This window comes from Plectropomus leopardus, chromosome 12, assembly GCF_026936395.1.
Source record: "Plectropomus leopardus strain MGB_pleo_1.0 chromosome 12, ASM2693639v1, whole genome shotgun sequence".
Classification (NCBI taxonomy): Eukaryota; Metazoa; Chordata; class Actinopteri; order Perciformes; family Serranidae; genus Plectropomus; species Plectropomus leopardus.
Genome location: NC_142187.1, coordinates 18403008 through 18417249, shown reverse-complemented (window position 1 = coordinate 18417249; position 14242 = coordinate 18403008). Strand labels below are relative to the sequence as shown.

The following is a 14242-nucleotide window of genomic DNA, read 5'->3' as shown; positions in this document are numbered from 1 at the left end:
AAAGCACCTTCTAAAACATATGACATCATTTGAGTTTCCATTAACACGTGGTAATTAAACTTTTGAGGTTAGTATATACCGTGATTGACAACATGCTAAGCATCTATTTCCGTGTGATTCTCCGGAAAGAGCTACTTGAGGCAATTGAAGCTTTAGGTCATGACTGAGAGGCCTCATCTGAAAGCAGCTTGAGTTGAATTAGCAGCAGCATAAGATGATTTAATTTAATGATATTTGACACGCAGTCAAAGGGCTCAATTAGTGTGATGCTTGAGCATATTTGACACAATGACTAGCGAAAGTAAAAGCGCAGTAGTTTGCAAAGAAGTCACGTCCACCCCTCCCTCTGTCCCTCACTCCTTTCTCTCTCCCTCTCTCTTCTTCTCCTCTCCATCTCCCCTCTGACTCTGATTGGTTTTCTCCAAAGATAATTGGAGGCAAAATTTGATATGCTCAATGTCATGGACAGGAATGAGGTTTCACCGGCGTCTGCTGCCACCATGAAAAAGAAGGCGGTGGGCGGCAGCGGACGCAGCCACATCGGCGCACAAAAGGCTGCCGCGTCCAAATGCACGAGAAGCAACAGCAGCCAGAACTGCCTGGACTCTGGTTCTCCCGGCACACCGAGCGGTAAGCAGCCCGGTGCGGCCTGCAACGTCGTGATGGACGAGACGGAGGACGGAGAAGAGGAGTCTAAGTTTCAGCATCCGCGGTTGCGCCGAGCCGGGGGGAGCGGCAGCGGCGGAGGTGGAGGAGGAGGCGGCAGTATCAGGATGAAGAACTTTACGCCAGGAGGGGGAGCCGCGTCCTCGGGTTCCAGGAGAAACTCTAACAAGGATCCCTGCCACACGCTCACAGAAGACGCTCCAGCCGCTCCACGGCCCACTGCTTCCTCCAGAGCTACCGAGACCCAGACACCCTGTCCGGGCGATGCTGCCCAGCGCGGCGAGACCAGCAGAGCATCTGGGGCGGAGGCGTCGGAATCAGCGGTCGCGGTAGAGGTTTTAAACGCGACAGCGGGTGATGGTTGCAAAAGCGTCGCTCCAATTTCCAGCATGAAATGCAACAAAAACGGAGAATGCAGGAGGGACTCGGGTACCGGGAGCCTGCGCTCAATCATCTCCAAGCAGGAGAAGCAGACAGGAGGGTCGGGGAGGGCCGAGGACGGAGGGAGCGCCAAGCGAGGTGCCTGTAACTCGACCACCGCCAGCATGGACGGCTCGATCACACCAGGCGGGTCCCTGACCGGGGGGCAAGGAGGAGAGAGCGCAAACCCAGGCGCTACCCCCGTGTCCAGTGGTGTCCCCGAGAAAAAGGACTCCAAGGTGTCCTTCTCCAACGCACCGAGCCGGAAAGCCTCGTCCTCGCTGCACGGCCCGACTCAGACTCAGACCCAGCAGCCCAGGAACTCTGTCACTTTCCAGAAGCCGGAGGATGGACCGCCAATTGTGCCCGCCGAGGATGCGGAGCCTCGGGGCAGCCAAGCCAGCTTCATGCAGCGGCAGTTTAGTAGTATGCTGCAGCCTGGAGTTAACAAATTCTCTTTACGCATGTATGGTAGTCAAAAAGCAGTGGAGAGAGAGCAGGAGAGGGTAAAATCAGCTGGAAATTGGATTATCCACCCTTACAGCGATTTCAGGTAAGAGCTGGGGCTGCCATTGGTTGCACGTTGAAAGTCATGAGGGGCCGTATGGGTCCTCATTGCCATCTACAACTTACTTTATAGTGAGTAACCACTGCGACTCCATGGGAACACATGCGTGCTTATTGTGCAAGACTACGGGCTGCTGAATTGTCATTTCATCCAACATGATTGAATCTGTAGAGATTTGAATCGATGCATTGCAACGAGCTGCCATTAATCCCCCAAACAACCTGTTGTCAGGCAAATGGACACGAGCAAAGAGTGTCCTCTCAAGGTTGTAAACAAATCCTATTCCAGTCTGCATGTACAGTAGCATGTCTGGGATGCTCAACAATCCCGGCCTGCTAACACATCTCCACTTTTCGTTGCAGCACGCTCACATTTAACAAAGAGGACAGCGTTATGACGCTAATTCAGGCTCATTTAAGATAACGTTATTTCTCAAAACTGGTTAATATTCGCTGTAGTGTAGGCTAAGCTCTGCGACAAGAGCCGTGCTGGCAGGATGTAGGCTATGCGTGTGTGTATGTGTGCATGCGATGCACTCAGTAATGGAATGTCACCTTGAGCCAAGTGTGCGAAAACCTCAAGCATGCTCACTGGAGACATATCCGCCTGTACGACTCCCCGGATCCTGCATTTTAATGACGGATGCGCTCTGTTTATCTCGGCTCAAACACCGATAACCCAGCTGGACATCCAGCAGCTATTTTGTCAGACAAAATATTTAGAGAGCCAAGAAGGCTCCTCGTGACTCTGGCTTGATGAATTAGCCTTTCCCCCCCGACATGTATTAGTCCCCGAATTGCATTTGGGTCAGAAAATCAGCAGGCTTTCCTCTCGGCTGGGCTGTTTGGTTTCAGCACCACACGGAGTGGACAGCTCCCGTCTAACACGTTTGAGCGCCTCCTTCAGCCCCCCCATTCACAGCCAGTCATGTTTGGCCCACATGTATCACATAACGCCGAGACACTGGACCACTAAAGCCTAAACTTGAGAGATGTCTTCAACAGCAGAGATGTAATTTGACGACAGGACACCTCTCTTTACCATGCAAATACCCCCACACGGTGTGAAGCTGCGCCTGCCCCCTCCGTTGATTCTTATGCTAATTAATGCATAGTTAAAGCAGCAAAGTTGCCTCAAACATTACCATCGGGGCGGTTATTGTTGTTGCCGTGAAGTGGAGGAGTCTGAGCTTGTTGCGTAAGTCGCAGTGTAATGACTCAGCGCTGCACCTGTCCTGCAGAGCCTCCTGTGACGGGCTCAAACCTCACTACCCTTACTCTGTCTGTCCCACTCACCACACTGCCACATCACCACTGCCACTAAAAAGCAAGACATTCTTGGTGTCCATATGTGCTGCAAGGTCAATAAGAGCTCCAAATGCAGTTCTGTTTGGGGTCCTGGAGACATTAGGGCCTTCTTTAACAGCTTGAGAAACACACCTAACATATTTTTTTTTATCAGTTTAATACTTAAGGGCTTTTCCTAATTTGATGAGAATACGGACCTAGTTTAGTCTGCTACAGTAAATGACTTCTGTTTGGGGTCTCAGAGACCCTGGCTTCAGTGGGCATGCTAAATATAAATTGACATCTTTATTGTCCAATTATGTCGGAATTTGTCTTCGGCTCCACATTTTGTCAACTTTATTAAATGCCAGCTTAGTTGCAAAGGGAAGAATTATTGCTTTAATACTTTTTTACATATTGGGTTTTGATACGATCAGGAGGAATAGAAAAAAAGAAGCATTTGGTAAATATTTTCCAATCATATTTCCCCATACTTATTCTTTTTTTTCAAGTCAATGTCAATAAAACAGAAAGGTTAAGACAGGAAGTCGAAGGTTGCTTCCATCTTTTCTCTCATCACCTTTAAATTGTGACTTGAAGAGCACATTTACTTTGCAAGTATTAAGATCCTTTACTGATGAGCATACCAACACCACGCTGTAAAAATACTCCACTAAAGGTTAAAGTCCTGCATTCAAAACTTTATTCAAGAGTGTTAAAGGCAAAATGTACTTACAGTGTCAATCGCAAAAATATTGACTGTGCAGTAAAATGTTCTCTGTCAGTGTTTTACTGCTGCATTAATGTGTGTTGCATTTTACTGCTGGAGATGTTCAAGGTTGTGCTTGCTCATTTTAACTGCTTTATCTACTGTTGGGTAGCTTCATTTACAGCAATGCATTATATTCTATAAGATCACCATGCTTGAAGCATCTGTTTTGTAAGAACCACCAGTTAACTTTCATAGTGTCAGGAAAACAGCCGTTTTCAGCTTTGTGACAATTCATTTTCCAGCAGATCCAAGAGGGTTTTTAAATACTTTATTTAGTTTAAAATGTAGGAGAATTTTCTCAACACATAATGGAATACTTCATCAATGTGTCAGCACATCTGGAGATACGTGGTTTTCAGGGGATGAAAGATTGAAATCTTAACCCTTTGAAACCTGGAGTGACATCACTTTCCCTGTGCTGCTTTCAGTTGCCCTCCACAAGTATTTTAACATTTAAACCCTGAGCAAATTGGTGCAATTTTTTAAAAAACATGGAATAAAAGGCAATTAGCAACTTAGTAAGAAATGTTCCAAGAAGTGCAAGAAATAAGTAGATTTAGAACAGGATTTTTTAAAAAAAAGTCAGGGAAAATTGTCTAGGGGAAAAAGCTTGGGGAAACACTATATATTCATGGTTCTGTAATAATAATAATTTATAAAATTATGTTACAGAATAATTATACATACTTAATTGACATATTTAGTTTTCTTTTTAAAATAATTTTCAGGTAATTTATTTGTCCTTTTTTACTGATTTCTTGCTAATTTTGGGTCATTTCTTCTTTCATTGTTCATTGCCGTCTTCCCATTTAAAAAAATAAAATAAATCAAGCCCATTGGCTCAGGTGTTATAGGTTTAAAATGAGCCAAAGCTTTCAGACATATGTAAAAGGTACAATATTTACCTATGTGATGTAGTAGAGTAGAAGTATAAAGTTGCATAAAAAGGAAATACTCTGATTTTTACTTAAGCTTTAGTTATATTCCACCACTGTATTTTAGTCAGTCACAGACTAGAAAACCTACCATATTCGTAAAAAACATCATCATTATGTTTAAAAAAAAAATTGTTGTTACTCTATGAGCAGAGACAGTCATATGACTAATTTTCTTACATTATAAGAATACAGAATGCATGAAAAGTACATTCTGGCCAGCTGATTTTACTCAAAAAAATCTGGAAAACTGATTGCTTTGAAGAATGTAAGTAAATGTAACTGTTTACTAAGTATAATTCTTAATTCCTATTTTCTTTATATCTAATTGTTAAGTTTTCTTAAAATAAAGTTATATTTACTTAATTGTGTGAAGATGTTGCAACCTAAAAATGACAAGTTTAATTTAATCTTTGTCTTTCTAATTGTAAGTAACTTCAGTTAATCAAGTTTACTTTGCTATGAATCTGTTTTTTGCTGGCCGCGAACTATTCAATCATATTTGTATTTTTTTTAAACATGTTATCAAAACAGAACTCCCAGATTTCCTAACTTCATCACTGGCAAATCCTCTTTGTCCTGATCAAGTTAAGTCAGACTAACTTGGTTTACTGAAGTTGCTAACACTTAGAAAGAACAAGGTAGTTTCACTTGTCATTTTTAAGTTACAACAACTTAACAACAACAACTAAAATTAAGTAAATACAGCTAAATTTTGAGTAAATCTAACAATTAGATATAAAGTAAACAAATTAAAATTACTATTTGTTTTTCAAGGCAATTGGTTCACAAGACTATTTTAAGTAAGATCAACTTGTCAGATTTTGCAGTGTGGGGAAATTGTTCATGTCTCTTTATTATAGTATCTTGGAAAAATTAAGTTCAGCATCTAATTACTTTCAGCATGTTCAGGCAGGCAAAGTGCAGCTCCTGCACTTGGTTTACACTTTCCCATCTTGACTTAAGAAGTCTCTTGTGCCTATTGGCTTTCCACAGCAACTCCCTTTTCTTATCTGACTCTATTTTTGTCTTTTTTCCCTCCCCCTTCTTCCCCCCTCCCGTACTCCACACTTAACACACTTAACACACTTAACACACTTTCATGTGCACACCACAACTAAACACACACACACACACACACACACACACACACACACACACACGCACATATGCCTGCTAGGTTCTACTGGGATTTCACAATGCTGCTGTTTATGGTGGGCAACCTGATCATCATCCCCGTGGGCATCACCTTCTTCAAGGACGAGACCACGACGCCCTGGATCATCTTCAACGTGGTCTCCGACACCTTCTTCCTCATGGATCTGGTGCTTAACTTTCGCACTGGAATCATCATTGAGGACAACTCGGACATCATTTTGGACCCTAAAACCATTAAGAAGAAGTACTTAAAAACATGGTTCATTGTTGACTTTATCTCCTCCATCCCAGTGGATTACATATTCCTCATAGTGGAGAAAGGGATCGACTCGGAGGTTTACAAGACGGCCCGGGCCCTGAGGATCGTCCGCTTCACCAAGATCCTAAGTCTCCTGAGGCTGCTGAGGCTCTCCAGATTAATACGCTACATTCACCAATGGGAAGAGGTAAGAGCATACGTTTCATGACTGCCCCTCTGCAAATACTACATCAACTCTAATCACACAACTCTGAGCCACAGAGGAAGAAACACCCAATCTAGACTCTGTGATAAAAGGTCACTGATTTGCCTCCAATATGCTGATGTTGGCTCGTGACCAAACCTACAATCTGCCTCTCTGTCTGCTCCGAGCGGCCTGCTCTCCTCTGCCTGGAGGCTTCATATTAATGTTCTCACCTGCCACCTGGTGAGAAATGTATAATGTCAACAAGATGTTTGAGCTTTAACAAACTTTGCATTCTAATTACTGTTATTGTCACACAAGCCCCCCTACCCCTCTGTCTGCCTGTCTGACCTGGTAGTCCCACAGGCGGCGTCAGGCAGTCTAATAAGCAGCCTATTACCAGGGTAAACACAGTTAATCAATTAAGATGCCAGAGGAAGAGCAGGTGGGGTAGAGGGTGAGGATAATATGCAGCACTAGAGGGCTGTTGACTGTGATTATATATGTCATTAATTGTTCATTTAAAGGGATCGCAGAGGTTAGAGAAGCTGGCGTTTCCCCCACAGACCCGACTTTGAGGGTGGGAGCTGTTGCTAGGTAGAGTCCCCTGCTTTTGGTAGACTGAACTCATCGACCCCGTCCTGCCCTTCCTGGCCTCTCAGCTTTTATTTGCTCTGTGAGGGATGCACTTTGTCGGCACGCTGCTCCAGCCTCTCAATCGGACTCATTCTTCAAATGGAAGGGGAGCAGCATAGGAGACAGGAGGTCCAGCGATGTCACAAGATCACTCGACTTCTCGTTTATGCCAGTATTGGCAGCCTGGTGTTGGCATTTTGCAGTGGTGAGAGCAGCGCAGTGGGGCTCGGCTGCTAACTTGACCTTTGGATAATTGGATTTCTGAAGATATGATGTGATACGCACACACACACACACTAGTGCATGATGGGAAGTGATACTTGGCATGCATGGAGAATGAGAGTGGTGGAGAGTGAGATACTGATGCAAGGAAAATGCCCAGTTTCAAAAGCCCAATCAGCTTGACTTTATCAGTCATAGTTTATTTTGATAAAATCCAAGAATCCCAACCCTAAACACACCGAACCAATATCAAAGAACTAGTGGTGACAAAGGCCAACTGGCGCTTCACTTCACATCATCTGTGTTTCAACCAAAATGTTACAAATGACACAGCACAAAGACCTCAGCCAACAGCCAACAAGCATGTTCATTTTGCACCTTCATGAGAGGAAATAACTGCATTCTCTCTGTACTCGCCACTCAGAAAGGGAAACTGGAACAATAATGCAAATAATCACAATCAGTTTCTTCTAAAGTTCCCAATGGCTAAAAACATAATCTTAACTTATGACAAGTTTGTATTGATCTCATGCCCTTTTGACTTTAGGCGTTTGCTTACTTCCCCACTTCCGGTTTTCTTTTCAAACACTGAGCTTAACAGCCAATCACAGTGATTTCACACATCGATGGGCTCAACACCGATTTAACATGCTGAACCAGCCAACAAGGGCCACGTAGTGCCAAAGATGCGGGACACACTGCCAAAACTAGGGCGACAGACACTCACCGACAGCACGACATTGACCAACTGACCATCGGATAAGGCCCAGACACCCCAAACTGACATCAGAGAACTAGTGGTGTAAAAAAGCCGACTGTTGTCACCACAAATCACGTTGCACTTGAAAACACCACAAAGCCTAAAGCCAACAGCCAACTAGCACGTACGTTTTGCGCTTGTGTGAGATGAAATAATTCTCCATAACAGCCGGTGGCAACAGTCTGTATTCGTCATTCAAAAAGGGAAACCAAAAGACTGGAAGGATGGATTCAAGACACTAGTTAGCCAGTTAGCACACTGAAAACACAACCTGATGTTGAAAGTACAAAGCATATTCACCATGCGCTAATGAACAAGAACACAAATAATTACAAACCATTTTTTCTAAAAATCTCAATAGAAAAAAAAAACGTACCTGATAGAGAATCTCAGTAATGAGTCCTAAACTCTTGAAATGAATTAGCATTTCAGCACCTTCAGTTCCCTCGTCTCAAAGTCAGTGGGTTTTTGGAAGGGGTTTTTGGTTTGATGCTTGAAATAAGGCTCATGCTTGAGAGACTTCCATGTTTTGTTCTCTGACATAAAATACTTAAATATGAATATGTATATATATTTATATATGTGTGTGTGTAAATATCCCACTCACAAACTTTGAAGCAGTTGTGTGTTTTAAGAAAGTATGTTTTAAAAAAGTTGCTAACGTGGCTAAATGAGACTACAGAATGTCACCATAGTGAACCACGCCGAACACGGCTTAACAACCTCATAGTGATAGCGATGCGTCTGTAGTGTGTATCGCTTTAGCATAGCAATAACATTTGACTTTGGGCGATTTCGTTTAGGCTTCAAAAATCGTGAAAGTGGTGTTCATTTGTGGAGATTATCTTGCTGAACAAAAAATATTAGTATCATAAATGTTTGTGTACTACAGAGCTTATTTCCTGCAATCCAAAATCCAATGGAAAAAGTCTCATAAGCTTTCTGTCAAGGGAACCAGTGCATCACAAAAACATCATCCCTGGGTGGGCACTCTATATATAACAAGTTTCTTTCAATGTCACACCCTCTTGACTTTAGCCATTTGCTTGCTTTCCTCACTGCTGTTTCCCTTCTTGTGCATTGAGTTGAACTGCCAATCAGAGTGATTTCATTCACAGACAGGCTTCGCCAGCTCCTGCTGAATCGGCTAAAAAAAGGCAAACAAGGGCCAACTAGTACTAACAGGGCAGGACACACCGTAAAACTAGGGCAACTGATGCTCTTTAGCTGCCTGACATTGACCACCAGCCACTCGTTGGCTTGGTGTGTCAGGGCCCTTATTTCTTGTAACTATCTTGGAGCTGTCTATGGTGCTGAACATCCGCATTAGCCAGCACAACACGGCAATGTACAGTACAGTTTTCCCTCATCCATCCTCAGTGAAAACGATATGACAAATTACTCTATTTTGTCAGTTGCTGATTGATAAAAACTGACAGTGAAAACCCCATAAAGGTTAAAGCGGCATTTAGAAAGATCAGCACATGTGATTCATGTCCAGTCTCATTCCTCATCACTCCCATCACGGAGCATCACTTCTCCCTCAGCTGCACTGAGTAAGAAATGACCCATTTATTGGACCTCGCTACACGTCTTACTATAAAAAGTTTTTTCTACAGATTTAGACCTTATAAGGATTGTTGTGATATTAAATGCAGCTATTAAGCATCAACAAAGGTTGGCTTCACCAGGTCAGTCAGGTGATAGATGATTGGCCTAAGTGACTGTCCAGTGACTCAAAATGATTGATGTGTGAGACGACATGGACTACCAGTTGTTAAGGATCATGATGGTCCCTGTCCATCACTCTGTGGGTTTGAATTTGTGTATGTGTTGGCATGCCTGTCTGTCTTGTTAGTGTCTCTGTGCGCCTGCAGGCTTGCGTGAGTGTGTTGTATGTGTGACTGAACACTGTGTGCATGTTTGAGCCCATGACTGATATCATGTGTCCCTGTGTGACAAATCTCTTGCCTGCTCCTGCTGTGTTTGATGTGGGACTGATGGGAACCTGCCCCCCCTCTTATTCATTAATCAAACTTGGTATAATCCAAAGGAGACTGTGGAGCAGAGTGAGAAGTCAGTCCTGCAACTTAGACGTAAATTGAAGGTCTTAAAAGTGCTTGCACTCCGTGGCCTCAAGCGGGCGCCTGGGCATCAGCCAAAACAGTGACAAACACAAGGCTGAAGGTGATTGACTGCCATCATGTTGACAGAGCGCTGAAAAATAAATGTCAATCATATTTGGATCTTCAAAGTTTCTTTATTTCATTTGGACCACCATGATACTAACTAGCTTGCAAAATTACAAGCAACCAAACAGAATAAGTAAGTCATGGCTAGCTGACTAACCTTAGCTTAGATTACGGTTAGCTCTTTAGCCACAACTGCATTGCTCTTATAATAGAAAGTGCTTTGTATCCTTGGGGACTATTTTTTATTTATTGGGGGAGGGGAATGGCTTGGTTGTGACTTATTTTTTCATTCTGACCCTCCCTGAAGCTACAAATATTTCTCCTTGAGCCGCCCTGAATGACATGAGGAAAATGCACGAACCTCCTTTAACTATAAATGAGCTGTTTGCTTTAAAACGTACCCTTTGATGTTCGAAAGTCAAAAGTTAAAAATGAAATCCTAGAGTTGAAAAAAGCTTTGGATTTAACTCTTGGCTCTTGTCATGCATGCTGGTTAGTTTTTGCAAATGGTAAATATTTGACAAAATTTTAATGGAGACATGTTGGATAAAGGGATTTAGATTAAATATCACTATTTTAAGCTCATTTGGTCAGTTTTTCTTCTGAAGGATGCATTCATGGCATATGATGTGTCCAAGGATCTTTGGAAAATGTAAAAAATCAAATGATAATTTATGTTTTTACAGTTGTAGGCTATGATAAATGGTGTAATTTTGGCAATTTTTAAAGAAAATGCAGGTTTGGAATGTATGTTTTCTCACAAAATTGGCTGTAAAATAAATACAAAATATATTTAAATTTATATGTCCCTCTTCTAAGCCACAATAAAGTAACATAGATCCCTCGCTACAACTGTGCATAAAAAATTGTCCTCCTTTTTTTACGACATTGTTGACATTAGTGGACTCCATTTCTTAGATGACATGAGCTAATGTTGCCCACAGTTTGCACTGTAGAGGAGCATCAGACTGACTGTTATAGCCAACAGAGAACATTGGGGAAAGTCTCAGTTTTTAAGTGACTTACAACATGTAAAAAATGATTACTACTGATAAAAGTCACCTACAGCATCTTTAAGTGTTTGACAATACTATGAGAGCTACTGAGTAAACATCCAACATGTTCTCTATCTCCACATGTCTCAGCCCAGTTTAAACTCCCCTCCCTGTTGTTTCTTCTTGCTCCAGATCTTCCATATGACCTACGACCTGGCCAGTGCGGTGATGCGGATCTTTAACCTGATAGGTATGATGCTGCTGCTGTGTCATTGGGACGGCTGCCTACAGTTCCTGGTTCCCATGCTGCAGGACTTCCCCTCAGATTGCTGGGTGTCCCTCAACAAGATGGAGGTATGTGACAAGGAATCATGTCTGCACATAAGATGCACACATCACTGCTGAACTAGATTTGCATCTTTTATTCTGAGTTGATTGGGAAAGAGCTAACGGTGGTCACAGAATATTGATTGAAGTTTCTGACTGCCGTCACAAAATATTGGCTGAATGATGATAAACTCTGCCTTGTTTTTACTAAAATAGGAAGCTTGGTGCTCTTGTAAGGAAAGAGGAATGACTTGATTCTGCATTTTAACTTTTGCATGTAAAACACCTTTATTTTAATTCCAAGGCCAGAAATGGGTTTATCATCCTGTCAATTTATCTTTGTTGCCACAAAATTAAATATGTTGCTATATTAGTCTCTTGTGCTATTGGTGGAACATGGGTCATTCAACATGGATGGAAATTTGTTAAAGATTGAGTAATCCCATTTCTTATTGTTACCCCGACTCATGTTTCTGCTCAAAACAGAGTTACAAATGGTAGTGGTTGAAATCTTTCCCTATGAAATGGGACAACCCTCTAAGAGCCTGATGCGTCTATGCTGGCGTTTACGCTTTAGTCTGTGGTGGTGGCGGGTATACAAAAATGAGGAAGTGCCATCTGTAGTCCGAGCAACATCCCAAGAGCCAGTGAAGTTTAACCTAGTTCATATACACATACTACATAGATTGTTATGATAAGGGCAGGTTGAAAATAGTCAAAGTATCCCTTTCAGATATTTCAATATGAACCAAAGTGGTGGGCCGACATTTCTATGCTGCTGGCGTGGCAAAAAATGAAGGGTCCTCTGGGTTAGTAGCGATAGTTACATGTACTGCAATTTGGCTCAGTATGGTCCACTTTGAAAACAGTGCACTGCACCATTCAGGGAGCCATTATTATCCTAAGTAATGTTTGTTGCAATTATGCTATTACTGATTCAAGAGGAAAAGTCAGCATTTTTTCCGACAAAGAAAATTACTCATATCACTGCCCTCTGTAGCAGCATTCAGCCAGTGTGCCAGACAAAACAACCGTAGGATACCAATGAAGAAGCTGTGAAAAAGAGACCAGAGAGATTGAAGCACACCTCCAGATCCTTCTGTGCCTCCTCTTCAGCGTGGTGGGGTGATGACAGGAAAGATAAAAGGGGAAAACAGAGGGATGGGGGGATATGGCCTGGCAGCTGGGCTCTTTGTTGCCATGTCTCTCTCAGAAAGATAAAAGCTGGTTGTTTATAGGTCCTGTCTGTGAGCCCAGCCTTTTACTGAGTGAGGGGAGACCACACTAACCCAGACATGAGGCACAGGTCCAAATGGGGCTTTAAACAAATTAGGTCCCGCTCCCCGACATGGTCAGGGCCTGCCAGGACTACTTCTAAATTTAAAAGTTGAAGTATTGACAGTAGTTGCTGTTATTTTTCATTGTTTTACAAAGTAAAACAAGTTAATGTCTTGAGGAGAATGAATGTCCTCTCTTTCATGTCAGTGAAAGAGAATAATTTCCTTTTTTTGTTTAACATGCCAGACTGCAGTTTTACTGGCTCTGTTTTGTAGAGCTGGACTGGATCGACAAGGTCATATATTACGATATTGACTCAAGACCTCAGTGTCAATAATGTGGGGTATTTGGGGTTTGATGAATGCCACTTCCATGTGATATTTAATCAAAATTAGCGGATGGTGGAAAAAGTTCAGAGTGTAGATTCACATCACTGCAGTGCAACCTCAAAGTAATAAAAAAAAGAAAACATTTAAGCTTCATGTACGTCAGTGTGTAACCAGAGTACAGACAGTGAGAGACTTAAGTCAGAGCAGGTGTGTCCATGAACCCTGAGGCTGATGCTCCACCACAAGTGAACCTAGTCTTTGATGTTGTAAACTATCAAAAACTCCATCATGCATCGCCTTCAACTACATCCTTTAACTCAGACACCCACGAGCAACTCTGTATGTGACAAAACAAAGCAAATACTTAGTCCTTGTATTCATCTATTAACTTGAATATCTAGTGTGTAGGATTTCGAAAAATATATTGGCAGAAATAAAATTGATAAGAATTTATATACATATATTTTTTTGTGTATACCAAATCACCTGAAATAAGAATTGTTGCGTTTTCGTTACCGTAGAGTGAACCGTTTATATCTACATAGCAAGCGGTCCTTGTTTGCGGAGATCACCATGTTACACCGCAATATCTACAGTAGCCCATAATGGACAAACTAAACACTGACTCTAGAGAGGAGTATTTGCATTTTCATGCCAGCCACTGTTGTTAACAGCCCCTCTATGAGAACAGCGGCGGAAAATACAGATTCGTTTTTACATGATACAGCTTTATTCAGTGTCTTTATCAGTTTAAAGCACCTGCTCCATTTGTTTTGTAGAAGAGGAACACTTGTTCAGACTTTGTAAATGTTTTAATATGGTGGAGTATGAATGATAAATGAGTTAATGGATAATGGAAAAGTGGTCTTTGGATGTGTTTTGTTTGAAAGCAATGGAAAAAAATATTCACAATTTGATCCACATAGACTTCTGTTTCACTGACTGTGTGAAGACTTTTAACAATGTGACTTTATTTTGACCAGTGTATATTCGCAATTGAAAAATAAACATATGTTGACAGGGCTTGCCCTAAACTTTCATGGGCCCTAAGCTGATTTGGTCCAGAGGCCTCCCTCATAGTCGCATTTTCACAGCTGAATGATGAAGCATATTTTGGTGTTAGTCTGATTGAAAAGGGCTGAATCTCACCTCTCTTAATGCACAAGAAGTCCGAATGAAGGTTATAGAAAAAGGAATATCATACACAAAGAAACCATTTGTTGATTGATAATGAAGTCTCGCAGATTTTTTCCGC

At 42.1% G+C, this 14242-nt stretch overlaps 1 protein-coding gene across 1 annotated transcript in view; it reads left to right on the top strand.

The window, feature by feature from the left end:
* The first annotated feature begins 407 nt into the window (after nt 1–407).
* The window catches only part of LOC121951614 (potassium/sodium hyperpolarization-activated cyclic nucleotide-gated channel 2), a 48747-nt gene continuing 34912 nt past the window's right edge, over nt 408–14242 (top strand). The window contains exons 1-3 of the mRNA XM_042498001.2: nt 408–1639; nt 5828–6251; nt 11246–11407. Of these exons, the coding sequence (XP_042353935.1) occupies nt 450–1639; nt 5828–6251; nt 11246–11407 (1776 nt within the window). The 5' untranslated portion in view covers nt 408–449. The remainder of the gene's footprint in view (nt 1640–5827; nt 6252–11245; nt 11408–14242) is intronic.